At 36.4% G+C, this 21,627-nt stretch overlaps 3 protein-coding genes across 3 annotated transcripts; 2 read left to right on the forward strand and 1 right to left on the reverse strand.

Moving 5' to 3' along the window:
* The first annotated feature begins 1,929 nt into the window (after positions 1-1,929).
* On the forward strand, positions 1,930-11,542 carry LOC123227663 (autophagy-related protein 2-like). Its single transcript, XM_044652759.1, has 14 exons — positions 1,930-2,391; positions 2,639-3,735; positions 4,094-4,242; positions 4,405-4,580; positions 4,698-7,898; positions 7,996-8,108; positions 8,917-9,124; positions 9,273-9,386; positions 9,515-9,622; positions 9,718-9,850; positions 9,965-10,167; positions 10,437-10,633; positions 10,739-10,994; positions 11,270-11,542. The coding sequence occupies exons 1-13, from the start codon at positions 2,185-2,187 to the stop codon at positions 10,809-10,811; spliced, it is 5,979 nt and encodes a 1,992-aa protein (XP_044508694.1). The 5' UTR covers positions 1,930-2,184; the 3' UTR covers positions 10,812-10,994; positions 11,270-11,542.
* A 447-nt stretch (positions 11,543-11,989) lies between these two features.
* Positions 11,990-14,197, forward strand: LOC123227665 (pentatricopeptide repeat-containing protein At2g15690, mitochondrial-like). Its single transcript, XM_044652760.1, has one exon. It carries the CDS (start codon positions 12,106-12,108, stop codon positions 13,885-13,887), a length of 1,782 nt encoding a protein of 593 aa, XP_044508695.1. The 5' UTR covers positions 11,990-12,105; the 3' UTR covers positions 13,888-14,197.
* A 1,375-nt stretch (positions 14,198-15,572) lies between these two features.
* On the reverse strand, positions 15,573-20,692 carry LOC123227666 (protein disulfide-isomerase SCO2). Its single transcript, XM_044652761.1, has 3 exons — positions 20,141-20,692; positions 18,507-18,633; positions 15,573-15,869 (listed from the first exon to the last, which is right to left on the reverse strand). Exons 1-3 carry the CDS (start codon positions 20,510-20,512, stop codon positions 15,796-15,798), a joined length of 573 nt encoding a protein of 190 aa, XP_044508696.1. The 5' UTR covers positions 20,513-20,692; the 3' UTR covers positions 15,573-15,795.
* Positions 20,693-21,627: the final 935 nt, after the last annotated feature.

Consider the following 21,627-nt stretch of genomic DNA (forward strand, 5'->3'; position numbering starts at 1 on the left):
CTATTCCCACCCAAGGTTTGATGTTTTTCGCAATTTTCACCATTTAACTATGAAAACACTAAATACCTACCCATAACCAGTTAAATTTAACAAAATTCTAACGGTGGTAAGGGTAAAATTATCATTTTGACTATAATATTAAAAATAAACTAAAATAAAATCTATTTTGCCCCCCTAAACTTTAAAAACTAAAATTTTCCCCCAGCCTAAGTTTTAAAAAATCGTCGTTTCACCTTAGGGTTTCGTTTTAAAATCTCTGACGACATCTCCAACTCCATTGCCGACGACCTCTCCCTCTCAAAGCTTCCTCTCCTTCCAACAAACTCTTTTCTCTCATTTGGATGTCCGATCGGAGTCGAATAAGTCGTGGAAGATAAAGAATTTTGTCGGAGAAGACAAAGTTCTTCGTCTTCCCAGTCGTTGTCTTATGGGAAGACGATCGTCTTCCCAGACAAAGACGAGATGACTCGTCATCCTCTGAGAAGACGAGTCGTTTTCATCTGGAAAGATAATTACTCTTCCCAAACGACTTCTCTCTGCGTCGGATGCGTAGTGCAAGAGTTAAGGGTGGCCATCGGTGGAAGAGAAACCGTCGGGAGGAGAAGACGGTCGGTGATGGCACCGGAGAAAGTGAAAAGATTTGGAAATAAACCCTAGGGGGGAAATGTAATCTTTTCAAACTTAGCTTAGAGAAAAAATGTTAGTTTTAACACTTTTAGGGGGGAAAATGAGATTAAATTTACCACTGTTAGGATTTTGTTAAATCTAACCGATCATAGGTAAGTATTTAGTGTTTCTATAGTTAAAGGGTAGAAACTTGAGAAAACATCAAACCTTGGGTGGGAAATAGTCGTTTGGCCTTTAAATAATTGTGGCCTCTTTTTGCTTCCGCAGTTCCACTGAACAAAATTTTCCACTCAATTATTTGGATTTTGGCCTGAGACAAGTGGTTGATGGCTGGAGGCGTCGGCCGTGGAAGATTATAGGAGGGAAGAAAAAACTAAAAATAATATAATTATAATTATTAAAGATAATTCGGTAAATTAAACTTTGTTTGAATCTGATCAACCAAATGGTGAAGGTATATATGCAATAATTTATACCAAAACCAAATAAAATTTACCCATAAAAGTGCATGATAGATGGTAAATGGCAGAAAATCGTCATTTAAAAGTTTATACAAATCAAATCAAATCGAATCGAATATCCATTTATTTGACTTTAATAAACACTGATTTAAATTAAGTTTGATGAACCAAAATTAAGAGTGATTTAAATTCAATTCGAGTTAAAAATTATTCAGTTTGAGTTTGATTTAAATTTATAATTCGAATCTATGGCTAAAATTTATAATTCAAAATCGTAACTCATTAACAAAATAATATTATTTTATTAAATAATAAATAAAATAATATTATTTTAATAAATAATTTGAATAAAGTTACGAGTTAAATTTAAATTAAATCAAACTATTATTCATATTATGAGTCTAACTAAATTGATCTCTCTTTTAACTTGAATAAATTTTAAATAAGACAATCTTGCGAGGTTATATAAAATACGGTTAAGATTATAGTAATACAGAATTTGACATAAATTTCATGGTTGTCAATTCAATAATCCAATGAATTTGGACAAAAAATTAATTAGTTTAGACGCCAATCATGTGGTTTGATCAAATAATTAGACACGCACGTTTTTTTAATTTATCATTTAAAAACGATGTCGGTGATGTGACTTGTTTGTGATGGTCACTTGAATCAACGGTTGGGATTTTTTTATTTTTTAAAAACAGAATTTATTAACAATTTCTTAACGAATATAATCTCGCAGATATTTATCAGATACGGACTGACCTATGATTATACAGTACACTTACGTGACGTGAACAAACATCCTAACCCCGGAATTCGAATCCAAACACATATACGAACAAGACCCGAACTCAAAGGACGAACGTCTTCTTCAACATCATCGTGTCTGTCTCATGTTATCTTAAATCATTGACGAACTCAATCTCTTTCCTCTTCGTTGTTGTCCACGCTCTTGATGGAAGTTCAATCTTCCATCACGAGCACTTCGAACACTAATTTTGTCGCCTCAAGGAGACAGCCCTAATTCCCCAATTTGAAAACCCGGAAGCCCGAATTAAGAGTGAAAGAAAGGAGGAAAAGGACGTTCTAGATGTTTTCTAGGTGGCGGTTTGCCAAAACAGTGGAGGAGATGGCGTCGAATTGGGCCCTGAAGAGGCTTTGCAAATTCTTTTTGAAGAAGAAACTGGGAAAATTTATTTCAGGGGATATTGATCTTGACCAGCTTGATGTTCAGCTTAGTGATGGCTCAATTAAGCTCAATGATCTCGCGCTTAATGTTGATTTTCTTAATAAGAAGGTGAGGCTTCTTTGGTTTGTTTAACCTAAGTGTGTTATGTATAACGTCTCTGGTAGCTTTCAAAAAAAGCGTTGAATTATGTAATATTGATCCTGGTGGGATACGAATTTAATGTGAAACATTAGGTTTAGTTCTTAATTGTGGTTAAATTACTGCCTTGAAAGGTTGATTGCTGAAAAATTATTTTTTTCTTATGTTTATATTAGTTTTATTTATTTACTTTTTTTTTTCTTCTTTATGCTTTCAGTTTGGTGCTGTGAATCCGTTAATAATAAAAGAAGGGTCTATCGGCTTGTTGGTAGTTAAAATGCCCTGGAATGATAAAGGTTGTCAGGTTGAGGTTGATGAACTTGAGATAGTGCTTGCTCCCTGTCCGGATAAATATGAATTTGGGGCTGGAGATGAAAGTTGTAGTACTAGTCAAGATGGTAGTCATATTATGCATTGGGATTCGGGAAAGTTTGGGCATGATATGCGGGAGAATATTTCCAAACCTTCTTCTGGCGATGTTCATGAAGGTGTTAAGATAATCGCCAAGATGGTTAAGTGGTTTCTTACAAGCTTCAATGTTAGGATAAAGAATTTGATTGTTGCATATGATCCGTGTTTAGAGAGGGATGAAAACATGGTAGGGTCCAATGCTACTTTGGTTTTTCGAATATCAGAAATAGAATGTGGAACTTGTATTGCTGAAGATGCCAGCTTGAATAGTGATTCAAATGCTGAGAACTTTCTTGGAATTAGTCATCTTATAAACTTTGTAAAATTTCAAGGAGCAGTTCTTGAACTTCTTTGTATGGACAATGTTGAACAACAAACAGGTTCTTCAAGTACATCAGGCATGGCCTTTACTGATGTAGTTTCTTATTCTTCAAGAACACCTATCATGACATGGAAAAGAGGTGGATTTTCAGGGAATATAAAATTGAGTATACCATGGAAGAATGGTTCATTAGACATTCGCAAGGTGGATGTAGATGTTTCTATTGATCCCATAGAATTAAAATTTCAGCCAAGCACAATTAAATGGTTCTTAGTTTCATGGGAAACCTATAAGAAGTTTGATAAGGACTGGAGCTCTCATATGAGTCACAAGTCATCAGACTCAGTCTACTTTAATGCAAGTTCTCATTTCTGCTCATCACAAAGCATTTCTTCTCTTGTTGCCGCTGATAAGATGATACCGAATCATGGTATCTATTCCACCAATTCATCCTCTTTGAATGGACAAGATTCTGTTACTGAAACTATTCTACCTGGCTCACGTCTTATACTGGATTGGGTGCCTCATCCTGTCAACAAAATCCAGAAAGATGGTATTGGAGAAGTTGATTTAGGGGCAAGGTTGGTATTTCTCTCTGTACTAATAACATTATACTGAAGTTGATTTGAGAGGAAGTAACTTGTGATACTGCTATAAGAGACATCTATAGTTTGATTAGTTAGTTTGTAATGTTGCAGATTTTGTACCATACAAAAGTATTACAGATTCTGTATCATTCCATATCTAACTAAATCATTTATCCAAATACGATTTCCAATAATCCTAAGCACTACACTTTGTAAATGGAAATCAAGCTTCCATAGCTGTTAAGTTCTATGTGCATATTCATTTATCCATTATGCATTACTTGTTTACCATACATTTTGGTCTCAATTAATGCTAATACTTCTACTATGTTTGTGCTCTGGCTTTGTGCAGTGTGAACCAATTTTTTGAATGCTTTGATGGAATGAGAAATTCTCAATCAGCTTTAGGAGGCAGTGGGATGTGGAACTGGACTTGCTCTGTGTTCACTGCTATAACTGCTGCATCAAATCTTGCTTCTGGGACTTTGCAGATTCCTTCTGGTATGTATTTTTTTTTTCCATTTTTCTATTATTAAAGGTCTGATAAATGTATGCGTGACAGTTTCTTTCTCTAATTTGTATATACATTTGCTGTGTGATAAACTTGTCAATTTTCTCTAAGATGTATGAAACTATAATTTATTCCCTTATATTTATGTACAGAACAACAGCATGTCCAAACCAATCTTAAAGCAGTTTTTGCTGGAATTTCTTTTGCATTCTCCTTTTATGATGAAGATGAGAAGCATTCATATGGTGCAAAAGGTGATCAGATAAATGTTGAGTCACAGATTCATTATCTGGGTGCAGAATGCAAAGACATTTCTCTTGTTGTGCAGGTAATAATAGTGCTTTCGGTATTCTCTCCCATTATATATTTCATAGTGTTTCCCTTACACATGATGGGTTTTGCTCTTTTCCTTCTATGCTTACATTAAACTTAAATAAGTTAACAGGTTTGTCCTCAAGAAACAAGGTTTGATGGAACAGTGAAGAAAATAGAGGTTGCCGACTACTTAAGGGAGGATATCAAATATATTGACAGTCAAACTGTTTCAGTTCAACATCTGCAAACCGAAGTTCTAGGTGCTCTACCTACATTTGCCCCATATGCCAAAGTTAATGATATGGATGAATCTATTGGGATGATTGCTGCGGACTTTCTATTTGGGAATAAAGATGTAGTTAAAGTCTCATTGCTTAGGACTTCAGGTATCACTCATTGCCAATGCACTACGAGTACAAACCCATCACATGCCAGTTTAGTGGGTTCAACATTATTTTCGTTGAAATTGCCTCCTTTCATTTTTTGGGTGAACTTCCATTTGATAAATGTTTTATGGGATCTTTATAGCGAAGTTGTTAGCTCTATTGAGATGAGTAACAGAAAGGATAGGTTGTATGAGGTGGTTGATGAGAAACATAGGTCTTCTCATGGGGATGTGAAAGAAGGCTCTTGTCCTCCTGTCACTACCCTGTCTTCAACAGAAAGTTTTCGCGGGAATATATCAGTCCTTGATGCTAGGGTAATACTGTGCTTTCCTTTCAATGGCGGCAAAGAGATTGGAGGCTACTGTTCCTGGAATCAGTTTATTGCTCTTGATTTTTCTTTGCCATCAACTTTTAACAAGGGATTAGTTCAATACCCTAGTGCAAATTCAGGGGGGACCTCTCAGAAAAGATTTTCTTCAACAGCCATACGTTCTTTGAACTTGAATATTGGCAATCTTGATATTTACATGGTTAGTTGTAGCTGTAAAGACAATGTTGGATTTAACTCCTCCAGTACCCTGAGGACAAAAATGATTGCTCAGAACATTTTATCTGTCTGCAAGGGAACCAGGTGCCTTTCTGTCATCAGCATGGTTTGGCAAGATGGTCCAGTGACTGGTCATTGGATAGCAGAGAGAGCCAAGTTCTTAGCTACTTTTGAGCAACACAGGAGCAGAAATAAATTCAGGGGAAATGGTTGCGAGTTTGCAACTGTAAATACTCTGAAAGATCTGGAAGATGTATATTCTCAAACCCGACAAGAGATAGTCTTGAGCTCTACCTTTTTCTTGCATGTTAGTGTATCTCCAGTTACTATCAATCTTGACAGATCTCAATACAGTGGCTTACATGAGCTCTTAAACCAGATAATTAGTGGGTTATCATGTGTGGCCCATGACAAAATTGGTAGCACTGAAGAATCTTCTGCTTGCCAAACATCAGTAGATGTGGAGTGTGATTCTGTAGAATTTTTTATTAGACCAGATATTAAGGATAATGTAAAAGGCTCTGTTCAAAGTGAACTTCCTGGATCTTGGAATTCTTTAAAACTGAGAATTCAGAAGTTCAATATGCTTTCAGTTTCAAATATTGGAGGCATTAAGGATGCTAGTTTTTTTTGGTTGGCCCATAGTGAAGGTTCGTTGTGGGGTTCTGTGACTGGAGTGCCAAGTCAAGATCTTCTTCTAATCTCATGTAATGATTCTTCAATGAAGCGTGGTGATGGAGGAGGTTCAAATGCACTATCTTCTAGGTTAGCTGGTTCTGATATTATATACTTGCTAGACGCAGAGGCCTCCCGGGGCTTTACATCTGTTACTGTCAGAGGCAGCACAATTGTGGCAGTTGGTGGTCGCTTAGATTGGTTGGATGCAATAATTTCATTTTTTAGTTTGCCGTCTCTTGAAATTGAAGAAGCAGGTGAAAATAGTTTGCAAAAGGAGGATTTAACTGCTCCTTCCAAAGCTTCTTTTGTTCTTAATCTGATTGATGTAGGTTTGAGTTATGAGCCCTACTTTGTAAATTTGATGGTTGACAGTAAAGCTCTTGATTCTAAGTCGTGTTCTACAAAATTTAATGAAGAACCAAACATCCAATATGTTGCTTGTTTGTTAGCTGCTTCATCATTTGTTCTTTCGAACACAACTGTGGTGAATTCCATGGATAATGACTACAGAATTAGAGTGCAAGATCTAGGTCTTCTCCTTTGTGAAGTGTCAGAACCTGAGAAACTTGGTGGCACTTACAGTACACAGTATCTTCACGAGATTGGTTATGTTAAAGTTGCCCAAGAAGCCCTCCTTGAAGCAGTTTTAAGAACTAACAGCCACAACAGCCTTCTCTGGGAGTTGGAATGTTCAAAATCTCACATTAAGGTGGATACTTGCCATGACACCACTTCTGGTCTGATACAGTTAGCTGCTCAACTTCAACAACTTTTTGCCCCTGATATGGAGGAGTCTTTTGTACATTTGCAAAATCGGTACAATGGCGTGCAACAGGCAAAAGAGGGAAATGATTTCACCGATGAGAATAGGATATTAAATAGTGATTGTGCACTGCCGACTTCTCAAATGAATATTTTATCTGCAGATGCAAAAACTAAATCTGGTTTGGCAGGTTTGATGGATGAGATATCTGAAGATGCATTTGATTTAAATGGGAATCAGACCTGCCAATTTGATTGTACTGGGTCACAATTTCCTATAATACTTGATGACGCTCTCCTTGGAGAGGTGCATAGCTTAAGTGTTGAAACACCAGAGAACATCTCCTCTGATCTGCCTATTAATGGATCAACTTTAGGATTAGAAAGTGGTCAAACCTCTTCTCTGCAAACTGGTCACGTCCCTGAATTTATAGAAAGTTACTGTTTGGTTGACTTATGCTCCCTGTCAGAATTATCTTTAGGCAGACAGTCATCACCTCAGAATTTCAAATGCAGACCCAGAAATGTGAGGGATGAAGATCTTGGGAAAGGAAATTGTGGTTGGTATGATGATTCCCATTTTAGAATTGTGGAAAATCACTTGTCAGAAGCAAGTGTGCAAACTACTGTGAAGCAAAGTTTAGAAGGCAAGCTTTCAGCTTTTGAATCTGCAGGATCTGATGATTTTGGGAAGGCCTTGGGACGTGTGCTTTTTAAGAACATTAATATCTCATGGAGACTTTATGCCGGTTCTGACTGGCATGAATCTAGAAAAAAAGGCGAGGACACCACAAGTACGCTTGGAAGGGATATGACTGTATGTTTAGAGCTTATGTTGTCTGGGATGCAATTTCAATATGACATTTTCCCAGTTGGTGGAATGTCTGTGTCAAAACTTTCTCTTTCAATCCAAGATTTCCATCTGTATGACAAGAGCAAAGATGCACCTTGGAAGCTGGTAATGTTGAATTCATTGTGTTACTTTAGATTGAGCTATTGGCCTTTTCTATTTTTTATGAAAAAAATCTTAAAAGTTTTCCTCCTTGATTTGGAAGGTGTTGGGATATTATGAATCAAAAGATCATCCTCGAGAATTTGCTTCAAAAGCATTCAGGCTGGACTTAGAAGCTGTCAGGCCGAATCCTCTAACTCCACTTGAAGAGTACAGGTTTATTTGCTGCTTTAGCTGTAATTCATATAGGAAGTCTTTTTAAGTGACGACAATTATTTGACTGGAAAATTTATTTTTAGAATTCTCTTTACTTTAACTAATGTATACTTGTTCTGGAAAAAAGAAGTGAAAAGGGAACTTAGAATTTTACATTATATTGTATGTTTTATTGCATATTTTCTCAATCACAAGTTGATTCTGACGCTTTGGGCAATATCATGCAAATTAGGACCTAGCTAATTGGGTCAGTGGGTGCTTAAGTTGGAAAGCCCTAGTTAGGCTGAATGGAACAGTGGGAACTTTAAAAAATGAGCAGTCTGTCATCTATCAGGTGGTTTTCTACATAATATTATGATGAAATATAGTGATTTCCAATTTTTAAGTTCAGTAATGAACTCTAGTTCTTTTGATTCATCTTTATCTTTCTCTAGTCATTCTTTGTGAGTAAATATGAAAATTTTGTAAAGGTCCAGTGTCTGTATAAAGTGCGTACTAATTTAATACGTATACATGTTACAATTGCTATTTCCTTTGAAAGAAGAATTGCTTTTTACGTTTTGCACCATAATTACTTTGTGAGTAAAGATGAAAATCTATGTTTTTCCTACAGGACATAATTACTTTACTGTTCTCTTATCCTCTTCTGTATGCCCCATATGTGTGACTAACTGACTATTACTCTCCTTAAATTCCTGTGGGATTTTGAAGTCCTATCACTGATGAATCACGTAGATATATATGTTTTCTTTTCTTTTCCCTTCTTAAAGAGATTATCTGATGCTGAATCTGTGACGTATCCTTTCAGATTGCGCGTTGCTATCCTTCCAATGTTGTTGCATCTTCATCAACGCCAGCTTGATTTTCTCATTGATTTTTTTCAAGCAAAAAGTGGATCGATTGAGAAGTCCGCAGCTTGTCATAAGGATTCATGTGATTCAAGTTTGTTGGCCACAAAGAGGAGAAATCTTGCTGGGCAGACAATTGTAGATGAAGCATTGCTTCCTTATTTTCAGGCAAGTGGTGTTGAACTCATTTGTTTTACATGTCATAATTTATTCCAGGTATTCTGCAGTTTTATTGGCCTTTGAGGTCATGACTAGTGTCTAGGTTTTGATTACAGACAATCTGAATGTTGATTCTCTCTCTATTTATTTTTTTCAGAAATTTGATATATGGCCTATACTAGTTAGAGTTGATTACAGTCCTTGCCGGGTGGATCTAGCAGCACTAAGTGGTGGAAAGTATGTAGAACTTGTGAATCTTGTACCCTGGAAGGTAATTTTTCACTCTCTTTATCTTACCTGTTATGTGGTTTGGTTATTGTCTTTTTGTGTTTCAAGAGATGCTTTCTTAGATATGTTAACAAGTTTTGTTATATTGTGCTTATATAAATTCTGGTGCAGGGGGTTGAGCTGCAGCTTAAGCATGTTCACGCAGTTGGCATCTACGGTTGGGGAAGTGTGTGTGAGACAATTCTAGGGGAGTGGTTGGAAGAAATATCCCAAAATCAGGTTTAGTTATATTTATGTTGCCTTTCATAATTTTAAGATTTTATTTTGCCCCTGCATATTTTATATAATTAATTAATCTTTCTTTTCCATTGTAGATTCATAAATTGTTGCGAGGTCTGCCCCCTGTTCGGTCATTGGTTGCTGTTGGTTCTGGTGCTGCAAAACTGGTTTCATTGCCTGTTGAGAACTACAGGAAAGATAAGAGGGTACTCAAAGGAATACAAAGAGGTGACTGCTTATGAAAGCTCATTCATTTAAATTTTTCAATAGGTTTTTAATTTTTTTTTTAATTCATATGCCCAATATGCGCCATCGATAACAGCAGACTAATTTTATTTTCAGGTACTATTGCATTTCTTAGAAGTATATCACTTGAAGCTGTAGGACTGGGGGTTCATTTGGCAGCTGGGGCTCATGACATTTTGCTTCAAGCTGAATGTATTCTTACAAACATTCCTCCTTCTGTATCATTGCCTGCACAGGACAAGACAAAGACAAATGTAAGATGTAATCAGCCAAAAGATGCCCACCAAGGAATCCAGCAGGTGAATGTTTCAATTGGCTTTGAGACTTAGATTGTTGTTTTGTTCTAACACACTTCAAATGGTATTGAGGAATTCATTGTATGATGTTTGATGAAGATGAAACAAATTGGTTACTTGTTTCATGATATTGTTATGATTGTAGGTAGTGCACAATAAACTGCAGCATTATAATAGGTTTTCCTTTTAGGTTTTCAAGATGCTAATTTCGGTAATCTATTATTGAATCTAATAAAGGAAAAAGTGTTAATTTTTTTTTTTATATTTGATAGGCCTATGAGAGTTTCAGCGATGGCCTGGGGAGATCTGCTTCTGCTTTAATTCAACAACCATTGAAAAAGTACCAGCGAGGAGCCAGTGCTGGATCTGCTTTGGCAACTGCTGTACGGGGAGTTCCTGCGGCTGCTCTAGCTCCAGCTTCTGCTTGTGCAGGTGCTGTACACTATGCTCTTCTTGGCCTCAGGAATAGGTACATTTCTTATTTTACTTTCAATTTAGATCATTATTTGCAGCTATAATAACATACAAACTTGGAATTGAAAAATAATCTTTCTTAATCATTTTTGTATTGCAGCCTTGATCCTGAGCACAAAAAGGAATCGATGGAAAAATATTTGGGTCCTACTCAGCCAAGGGAACAGAATTGATGGTGCATTCGATAATCAGGATAACATCAATCTCATCGCTCTACAATTCTTTGCACCCTCTGTGTGATCTTAATGTTGTGTTATCCATCGCATGCCTGATCAAACATCTCCCAATTTCCCATCAGCTAATGGTAATTATTGGAGAGATTTCTGTCCAAGTGTGGTAGACTCTCCATTAAGCACGTAAGTTGATCCTCTTAGAAATTTTGCTATTTATAGGCTTCTGAAGAGTAAACTATGTTTCTGCTCTCTACCCTATGAAGCGAAAGTGACTTTAGTGGTAACCTGATAACCAAGGCTTACATGTGTGTACCTATAACTTCAAATGTTGGAAAAATATTGATTGCCAGACTGGGTTTCTTTCTTCTGGCTCACTTGACTTTTTATCAGTGCCAGAAACTTATTTTGCTTGCCTTTTTTCAGGAAGCTGATAATGCTTAATCTATTTCTTGTTGTAGGTGTACAGAGAATGAGTGAGAACCATCGATAGATTCTTTTCCGGTCGACATAAGTGAGGATGCAATTTTTGTACAAAATGTAAATACATCTGCTGCTGCTGCTTATAAAATTTATACCAGATAGGCTTGTTATATGATTATAGTACAATTGTATAGCTAGTTGTAAAGTTTTATTCTTTTAAAGCCTTAGTAACGATGTAACTGTATTATCGGTTTCCTGTGTATAGCTTACAATCTCAATTTTCTATATGAAATGTTTGATTATTTGTATCATATCCAACATGAATGATTCAACTGGTTCAAAATTTATCAGAGACAACTGTAGCATCGGATAAACTCCATTGTTAGTGCAGTAATCCTCCTTCGGTATGCGGTTTCAGGGGATGTCATATTTTTTTTATTACTGCAAATTCAGCAACTTGTCGTAGATCTTGCAGGCGCTTCCCATTGTATTGACTGCAAGCTCTGCCATTCCTGAGCATTCTGAGGAATATTTGGGATGCAGCAGAAGCCCAGCAGCCACTTGTACAGAAAATGTAATGTTTGTAGCAAGCCTGTAGTTTGTGGCTCTGGGGAATATCATCAGATATCTGGTCCGTATACTTCATTTATTATTTTTCTTGTTTCTAATTTTTTTTAAAAATAAAATATAGCCAACCAATCGTAGCCTTTTACTGGTTATTCGATCTGAACCCGGTCCAATCCACTACCATCGGGCTTAACACGCTGTAAGCAGCTCAAAAACAAAATTCGAATCCATCTCTTATCGCCATTTTAGGGTTTTTTAAGGGTTTTGGTTCGTTAATTTTAATTTTCACTGAAAATATACCCAGAAAATGGCGTCTCTCATGGCGATACGGAGCACACGCAGCCAGAGGCTTTCTCAGTTTAAGGTACGCCATCAGTCTTTTAACTCCCCTTGTCTAAACGATCTTCTGAATATCGTCGACAAAACCCTAACTCTAAAAATAGCAAAACCTTTAAGTACGTCTGCTGCCCCAAATGAGTACTCATCACCACATTCACAATCACCATTGCCTGATTCTAGGATTTTTCACGACCATAGGAATGGTGATAATAGTCATTGGGCCACGCATCAAGGCCAAAATCAGCGGAATTTTAGTAATAATCAGTTCAATTATCCAAACAGGGGATACCCTAATCAGGGACAGAGATATCCTAATCAAGGACATGGATATCCTCAACAGCCTCAGCAACATGATGCTAATCAGAATCCGTATCAAGACCCTAATAATCAGAATTATCAGCAAACCAGACCCACAGATCAGTGGAACAGACAAAGCTCTAGTCACGTGAATATTCATAACCAGAATTATCAGCAACCCAGAAGCCCTAATGAGTGGAACAATCAACAAAATCAGGGTTACCCACAAGCTAGAAGCCCTAACCAGTGGGTCCCACAAGGTCAACAGAGTAACTCGAATCAGGCTCATGTTAGCAGTCTAGTGCCATCACCGGCTCCAGCTCCTTCGATTGTTGATTTGGCACAGTTGTGTCAGGAAGGTAAGGTTAAAGATGCTATTGAGTTGATGGATAAAGGTGTTAAAGCTGATGCTAGTTGTTTTTATGCTTTGTTTGAGTTGTGTGGAAATGCAAAGTCATTTGAGAACGGGAAAAAGGTTCATGATTACTTCTTACAATCGACATGGAGGGGAGATTTGGCCTTGAATAATAAGGTGATTGGAATGTATGGAAAGTGTGCGAGTATGATCGATGCCCGGAGGGTGTTTGATCACATGCCAGATAGGAATATGGATTCGTGGCATCTGATGATAAATGGGTATGCAGATAATGGCTTGGGAGATGAGGGTTTGCAGTTGTTCGAGCAGATGAGGAAGCTAGGGTTGAAACCAAATGAACAAACATTTCTTGCTGTTTTCTCAGCTTGTGGTAGTGCGGATGCTATTGAAGAAGGTTTTATACATTTCGAGTCTATGAAGAATGAGTTTGGGATAAATCCTGGGATTGAACATTACATAGGGCTGATTGGGGTTCTTGGAAAATCTGGGCATCTTTACGAAGCTCAACAATTCATCGAGGAGAAACTGCCTTTTGAACCCACAGCAGAGATTTGGGATGCTTTGAGAAATTATGCTCGAATTCATGGAGATATCGATTTAGAAGACCAGGCGGAGGAGTTAATGGTTTATCTTGATCCATCCAAGGCAATCACTAATAAGATCCCTACCCCTCCACCTAAGAAGTATACTTCAATTAGCATGCTTGATGGGCAGAATAGAATTCTGGAGTTCCGAAACCCAACTCTTTACAAGGATGATGAAAAATTGAAGGCATTGAAGCAAATGAAGGAAGCAAGTTATGTACCTGATACAAGATATGTACTTCATGACATCGATCAGGAGGCTAAAGAGCAGGCTTTGCTCTACCATAGTGAACGATTGGCAATAGCATATGGTCTTATCAGTACTCCGGCCAGGACACCTCTTAGGATCATTAAGAATCTTCGTGTTTGTGGTGACTGTCATAATGCCATCAAGATCATGTCCAAGATAGTTGGGAGGGAATTGATTGTTAGGGACAATAAACGTTTCCACCATTTCAAAGATGGCAAGTGCTCTTGCGGGGATTACTGGTGAAAGTTGCTACTTCAACAATACATATCAAGTCTGTTAAACTGATATTTGAAGTTTAATATATAAAGTATTCAGTTTGCCAAGCTATAGGAATTACTGAGGAAGGAAGGTTGCTAGTTGCTGGAAATGAACTATTCACTGCCATATAATATACTTTCTGTTTGGTCTGTTGCTGAATTGATTATGATTTATGAAAATTCCAGTAACAATTCACATGTCCGTCAACTACCATCTATGCTGTATATGTTTACCATTATTTTTGGAGGGTTGGAAGTCATGAATGGAACTTTTAGGATCATAGTTCGTTTCCTAATCCTGGACTTGTGTTTGCATCCGCCACAAGTGAAATTACATTGCTACAACTACTGATTCTATGCTAGATACCTATTGCAGGATCAACTCATCATAAGTATGTTTCCTGTAATTGTATTTTTGTCATTCTGTGTTCAGAACTTCAGAATCATAGATCAAGTTGAATGTGTTTAATGGCCTTAAATAGTATAAACGAATTACCGTTGATGATTATTTTCATTCAAATGTATGTTGTCTTTTTCAACGAACCATAATGTGTAAATGGGGGCTATACTTACACCTCCATTCACACACTGCGGTTCATGGAAATAGACAATATAAACATTTCCCTCCGAGACCCAGCCGCGGCCAGTCGGACACTAGCTTGGGAAACATTCGCATGCTTCTATGTTGCTTATTTTCTCAGGGTAATTCAGAGAAAAGTATGCAAGTTTAAGCAGACTTTTGCAAGTATTGCAATATTGATTGCTTGGTTAAATTATTATAAAATCCTACCCTTTTTTCGGTCAACTTCTTGACATATAATTTATTTCTAGGCAGTCTTGTGCCCAAATTTCTCACCCAAAAAGGGGAAATATGGAAAAGCGAGTCTTTAAGTCATCAAGTCAAGATGTCAAATTTAAATGACCTTGTTATTTATTTACGGGAAAGGAAGTTGAAGATTGACTGCCAAAATAATATGCATCAGCTTACACAATGCCCATCATTTTTTGTAATTGCTGTTTTGCTTGAAGTCTCCTTTAAATTTCCCTGATTTCTTCTGAACTTATCTTCCCGTCACTGTTCATATCAAAAACACGGGAAATGCACTCTGTTTCTCCACTATTCTAACCCCTCCTTAGTGTATTTCTTAAGACTCTTTAAAATCAATGTACCCATGCCTATCCTGATCAACCACTAGGAAGATTTTTGGTACTTCTGCAATTATGTTTCCCTGCCCAGGAGCTTCAGAATGGCCTTGTACTCCATCTGGTATATTTTCACATCTTCGTTGGAATCAAAATTTTCGAGCACATTTTTCATCTCATTTCTATTTGGCATGAATGTGGGTAACAAGCCAGAGTTTTGCCTGTCTTGAGAAGAGAATAACCAAAGATGATTTCTAAACTTGCTCTTCAAAATCTCATAAAGGAAATCGAGAAAGCTCACATTTGACATGTCTACTTGTGTTTCCTCAGCAAGACAAAAATCTGTGTGAAGGGTACAATAAGATGTACCAGGTCTTTTGAATTGTAGAATGACAGAAGGCACGCATGCATTTATATGCTTTGTAGCGTCAGGAAGAAGAAAATTGGAGGTTATCTTTTGTTCCACAGATAACAAATTCTGAAAAGATTCCCAAGGGAAAAATAGAATACATAAAGAACAAACATGGATGCAGAAAAGAATTTTAAGCAAAGAATACACTCTTTGGTGAGGTTACAAGATGTTACTTGCCTGTGTTTTCTTATTCTCCAGTTTAGGAGCCTAATTTTCAAGCCTATAAATGTAGAACTAAGTTGTAAAACAATAATATTGAGAGAGAGGTGGTGGAAAAATTACAACTCCTCTGTTCTAATGAATCATATTCCCGAGTTAAAGTTGAGAGTGAAGTTTAGGTCAAGGCGGTTTTCCATTATCTAGATCCTCCATTACTTCAATGTTCTTGCGTGCTGTTATCTTCTGCACGTATCCTGCGATGATGATAACAACAATGAGAATAGATTCAAGGTAATTTGAACCATAAAAAGCAATGGGAAAAGAAAGTAAAGGTTGAATAATCTAAAATTTACATATTTGCTCGCATAGAATTTGATATTTCATCTATGAAAATGAAGAATCAAACACTTAAATAAGTGTACAGAGTCCGCAAACGTATTCAAAGGAAGTTAATGGTATTAACAATAGCATCATGGATGACAAACACACACAGTTGAAGACAGAATTTACACGAAAGGCACAAAGAATAACAACAAGGGAATCCAGAGACCGGACAATAATCATCCAATTAAGTATCCCAAAGACCCTATAAATAAAGCTATATATAAGATAAATTCAATTTCTAATAGAACCTCCACATTATCAAATATGCTCATATCTCTCTGCACCATACAACAGGAAAAGAAAGTGCATTCCAACACCTCCAAAGATGCAAAAAGTTATGAATATAATATTCACAAACTAAAAGTTACAATCTAAATGATCTCATCTCTAAAGGAAAATCGAATTCATATTGGCATATCCGACAAGTTGAAACATCTAGAAGGTTCCCAAAACAGACCATCAAAAAGATCCATTTCAACCATTAAACTCCCATAAACAATTTAGTAAGACAATGCTGATATCAAACTTTCCAACTGCCCATTAACCTTAAGACTATAACTTTAATAAACATCTGCAGCAGAAGCAGCCAAAGCAAATTAAGTATCAATTGCAATATTCTCAAGCATTTCTATGAACAAAATTCATAATAGAGACTGAACCCTGAATGGGACATCAACTTCGATCCTAGACTTCAAGGAATTCCAAGATTCAGCTTAGCAGGCAAAGATAATAATCAGCCATATTGGAGACAAAAAATTTCAAAAAAGGCATTCTCTACTCAAGTTCAATGGGAATGAAATCATATAAAGTGTAATGATTATCTTATACATTTGACATAGTGAAACAACCCAACAAGAGCACTTCACAGAATATTAAACGTTAACAAAACTTCCATGCCCAGTAACTCAACAGTGATGGGCTTCAACTCAGCATTCATGAACCTTACCTAGATGGTTTAGCTTTTGTTTTCCAAGTTCTTTCAATTCAATTATTCAAAATACGTAAAAATAAAATCACAAGTTTTCATTTAGCTCAATCAAATCATGAGTTCCATATGAATCTCAGTATTCAGCATGTTCTAAAATAAATTTCAAGGATTACCACTAAATTTCTAGGCATTAATTTGTCTACAAAGACAAGCCAACACATCATTAACCATCCCTTAATTTCTAGTCAAAGATAAAAAATGTTTTCAATTTGATAAAGGGTTTCTTTAGAATACAAGCTTCTTGACATTTTGGAACACTTCCAATGATTAGAACAAAAATGAACAACCACTTCATTCGCTATTCTGCCTCAAGTGTATTGAATTGGTAAATTTGCATGAATTAGTAACTAAATTCTCTGGATGGGAAAATTTTGAAGGCATAAAAATCAGCAAGATTGCCAACAAAATGAGTTTTATAAGGTGCACGGCAAAAGGGACACGTAGAACTGAGGCAGTGCCCAATAACTCACTGCAGCGGTGATCTTCAAAAACTAAGATTATCTGACAACATTGTGCTCCAAGCCAAAAGGAAAGGCAGGTGAGCATAACGTTTTCAAAACCTGAACCATATTCCCATATTCATTCACAGAATTCTCTCGTCAAGACTAAGAAGCTAAGTATTGGAGATGGAAAACTATTTGTTCATGTACTTAAACATGTTTAAATGTAATGAAATATCTGGTGAGAAAACCACTTTAACACAAAACTAAGCTGTAATGGAGCATGCTACATCAACATCACCCTTAGAAAAAACTAAAATGACCTTTCAGCGGGGCAAAGGTTAGTATATTGACTATCTGTCCATATATGCACTAGATCATATCATTTGGGAATAAGGAAACACATCACTTCGTAAAAAAAAAAATACAATTAAACAGGACAAAAATGAGTCTTCTTGCAAGAATTGGATGATATGTACAAGAAAAATACTTGCTCACCCATTTTTGTACATTAAAATGTAGATAGACTAAGACTAACAGCCTACCCATTATAGTTTGTATTTCAGAATGTGGATAAAACAAGTCAAGTTATAATATGGTGCATATTTATATGAGGAATTATCAAACAAAATTACCATAAAAAATAAGAAAAAAGTCTTTAATTGAATTCATAATAAGAGTGCATGAAATAGACAAAAGACATTCTTCGGCATTTCTTAGCAAATAAAGGTAGAACTTCTGGTAGCTTTCATATAGCTAGCAAACACAGACAGACAAGGGTGAGATGTTAACTGGTTTCCCATAGAATAATAGGGAGAATTTCCCCTTATGGACCATGATAATCATGTTGGGTTTTTCTGTAACATTATCTTTTACTTTTACCAGCGGATAAAGTTATCTCCTTAACATTCAGTATCAATTAAGAAGATATAATAAATAATAAAGGTGGTTTGAAAGAAAACTCTTATGAGGATCCATATGGCTAAAAGATTGATTGGAGAAAACTACTCAATTTCTTATTTTATTACACTCAATTGAAATTCAAGGGTGTTTCCAGTGATGAAAAGGAAGAAAAATACCAATTCCAAGGCAAGGTACACATTTGCAGACAGTCTCTTTCCCTCTTTTATTATAGTAGCTGACATATCCTGACCCTTGACAACTTCGACACTTTCCAGTCCATTCATAGACGACTTCCTTACAATCCTACATATGCAGAAATAAATCAAAACAGAAGTCCAATAATGACAATCAAGACACTCACAACGGTGGCAAAATCATTATAAGTGATATACGGCATCAAATGCCCATGTATTCTAGATTATGCTGGCCCAACATGTTACAAGCAGTCCACACTGAAATCCTGGCCTTGTACTGGGTATTAGCTCAGCTGAGCCAACAAAATCATTGTCTTAGGCTGATTAGGTTGAATTGTTTCAATTGATGTGCAACCCTAATCAATAATACAAAACAGTCACCCGGATAAACACTTTTTCCAGCCAATTTTTGCTTTACTGATTATTTATTCCCAAGTAGCACGAAAACTTACAATGAGATGTGTTTCCGCGTTTTGAAAATGTTTCCGTTTCTGAAACTCTTCAAAACTTGTAGGAAACATTTCGGATTATTTTAAAATTTTTAAAAAATTTTGAAACACATTTCTTTTAAAAGAAAGATCATGAAATCGATTATACACATATCTTTTGCATTTTCAAACCGAAAATATCTTTAAATCTCATATTGAATTCATTGCCTCTCTATTTTTAGATGTGTTACTCATCTCTTCCCCGACATATCATAAAAATTGGTGTATATTGTTATTTTTTCTTAAATATTTACATGTGTTTGCTCAAGAACAATTTATAATAGGTTCTATGATTATATTTTATAGTATTTTTTCCCTTCATTCTTTTTTTATTATTTATTTATATATTATACAAGTTTATGTATTTTTGTTATAAAAAATTTAGTATTTATAAAAAAAACTTTTATATTTTTTATATTTATAAGTTTTCCTACGTTTTCGTTTCCTATATTTTTTAAAAAATGCGTTTCCACGTTTCTTTGTTTCCGTTTCCGTGCTACATAGATTTATTCTATGACTTTTCTATAGGCATCTGTAGATCAAACTGAGTGCTCAAAGTGGCAGTATGCCTGCACTAATATGGCCGGAAACTGGAAGTAAAGTTGTAACTGCCAATAAGAATGTCATTTGTTACAATCATTACTCCCTCCAATGCTGTTAGATTTCGCATATGAATTATATGAATCCTGCATTGGATGAATAGGCTCACACTTCATCAACTCAAGTCTTTGGGTTCAAGATGGAGACCAGTTAAACTTATTTCAGCCAAATTGTTCCCAAATTTCAACGTGTAGAAGAAATCTCAAAAGTAATCAAGATAGTATAATTTCCCTTGAGTAATAATTCCTGAAATTCAACTCCTAACAGCCAATAGTTTAAGTTAAACATCAGAAAATCTAAGTCCAATAATTTCCTCTCCATTTTCTTGGGAATCAAACATATTATCAGTTACTTTAATCAACCATTAAACCCCCCAAAACAAAAGCTTTATAACTTCTCATCTCCTAAAAGATCAACACAAGTTATTCACCAAAAGTAACTCAACACAAAGCTAAAGAACACAAGCGCTCATACACAGAACAAAATAATCATAGTTGAAAAGAAAATAAATAAATAATCAATAAAGACCTGAACTTCTGGGTCACAGTGCAAGCGCTGCTCAATCTCCTGAGGAGAAACAGGAGAAGAATCTGGATAAGTCATGGGAAGAGGAAGGGGATCACTGTCATCAGTCAAGTAACTCTCTCCATTTCTCGACCATTTCTTCTCCTTGGCATTCACTTTAACGCCGCCGTTTCCAATGCCAGCACCATTAACGGGTCCATCGGACGACTCCTGACCGATTCGGATGCTGATATCAGCAGCCAAGGGGAAGTGGGGCCACCTGAGGAAAGTAGGGCCGTGACCGGAGGGAAGATCGGAGGCGGCGAAACAACGAAAAGAAGTGGGAGTTGAAGAGAAAGAGAGAGAGAGAGAGGAAGTGGGGGTAATTGGGAACATTGAATTGAAACACTTGTTAGAATCAGAACAGTCTTTGTGATGGCTGTCCAAGGCTTTGGAGTGTGAAGCATGGATGTCCGTTTTTACTATCTAGATTTGGAAGGGACCCACCATCCCATTTCGTTTTAGTCCCAAATCACATGTAGAAATATCCCGGGCCTCGACTTTGGTGGGGGGTGGGTGTGTGTGGTTGTATTATATTGTAAAATAGGCAAAGTTTGGAGCGGAAAATGATAAACAAGAAGTGGGCTTTTCTGCTGAGAATTTGTGCTTCCATCATTCTATTTGGAAAATGAAATGACCGCCAACGAAATTCTCTTTCTCTAATCACTTCATGAAGACTCATCAAACACCAAAATTTAGTGGACAATGGACACAAAGAGCTTTCCTAGAAAGTATCCGCTTTAGCAATGAAGTGATTTCTCGTGTTGGTGTGTCGATGACTTGTTCTTCGTTTGCTGCACGCGATTGGAGGTAGTGACACTGAAGCCACAATAACATGCAGATTTCCCACCCCGAAACCAAGCAAGTAATTGCTACTGGAAATAGAGTGCAAATGTAGTATTTGGTACTGGGAAATGACACAGGTGGCCACATGATTTCAATTTACTTTCTTGGCTGGCCAGTCGTAATTGATGATGTGAATGCTTTCACTGGAAGCATGTTCCAAAAATCTTCTGAGCTCAAATTGTGGCGGCTATCTACAATATGATGGTTGTACTCAAATAGATGCCACGGTCGGTCTAATTTATCATCTGGAAATCTAGGTTCATATGTTTCCATAATCAAGAATTTGCAAAAGAAAGACAATTCACATCACATTACAGGAAACTGAAAATAAGTTGAATATTTAATGATGAAACAAGAAGTTTCCTCATCCAATCGTGTATCCAGTTTTATCACCAAAACTACTCCTTTCAACAGTAAATCATTGGCATTATACAGAATGATCAAGGGGTTGCACTTCATTTGCTGATATAAACGATGCAAAGAAGTGTTTTCAGTCCTATCAAGGCAAATACTAAGGTTTACAAATGTCCTGCAGCAGCCACAAAAATCTCATAGTAGGAGGCTTAGACCCTGGGCATAATCTTTAGTGGTATTAACAGTGCACC

The sequence above is a fragment of the Mangifera indica genome, chromosome 10, assembly GCF_011075055.1.
Source record: "Mangifera indica cultivar Alphonso chromosome 10, CATAS_Mindica_2.1, whole genome shotgun sequence".
Lineage (NCBI taxonomy): Eukaryota > Viridiplantae > Streptophyta > Magnoliopsida > Sapindales > Anacardiaceae > Mangifera > Mangifera indica.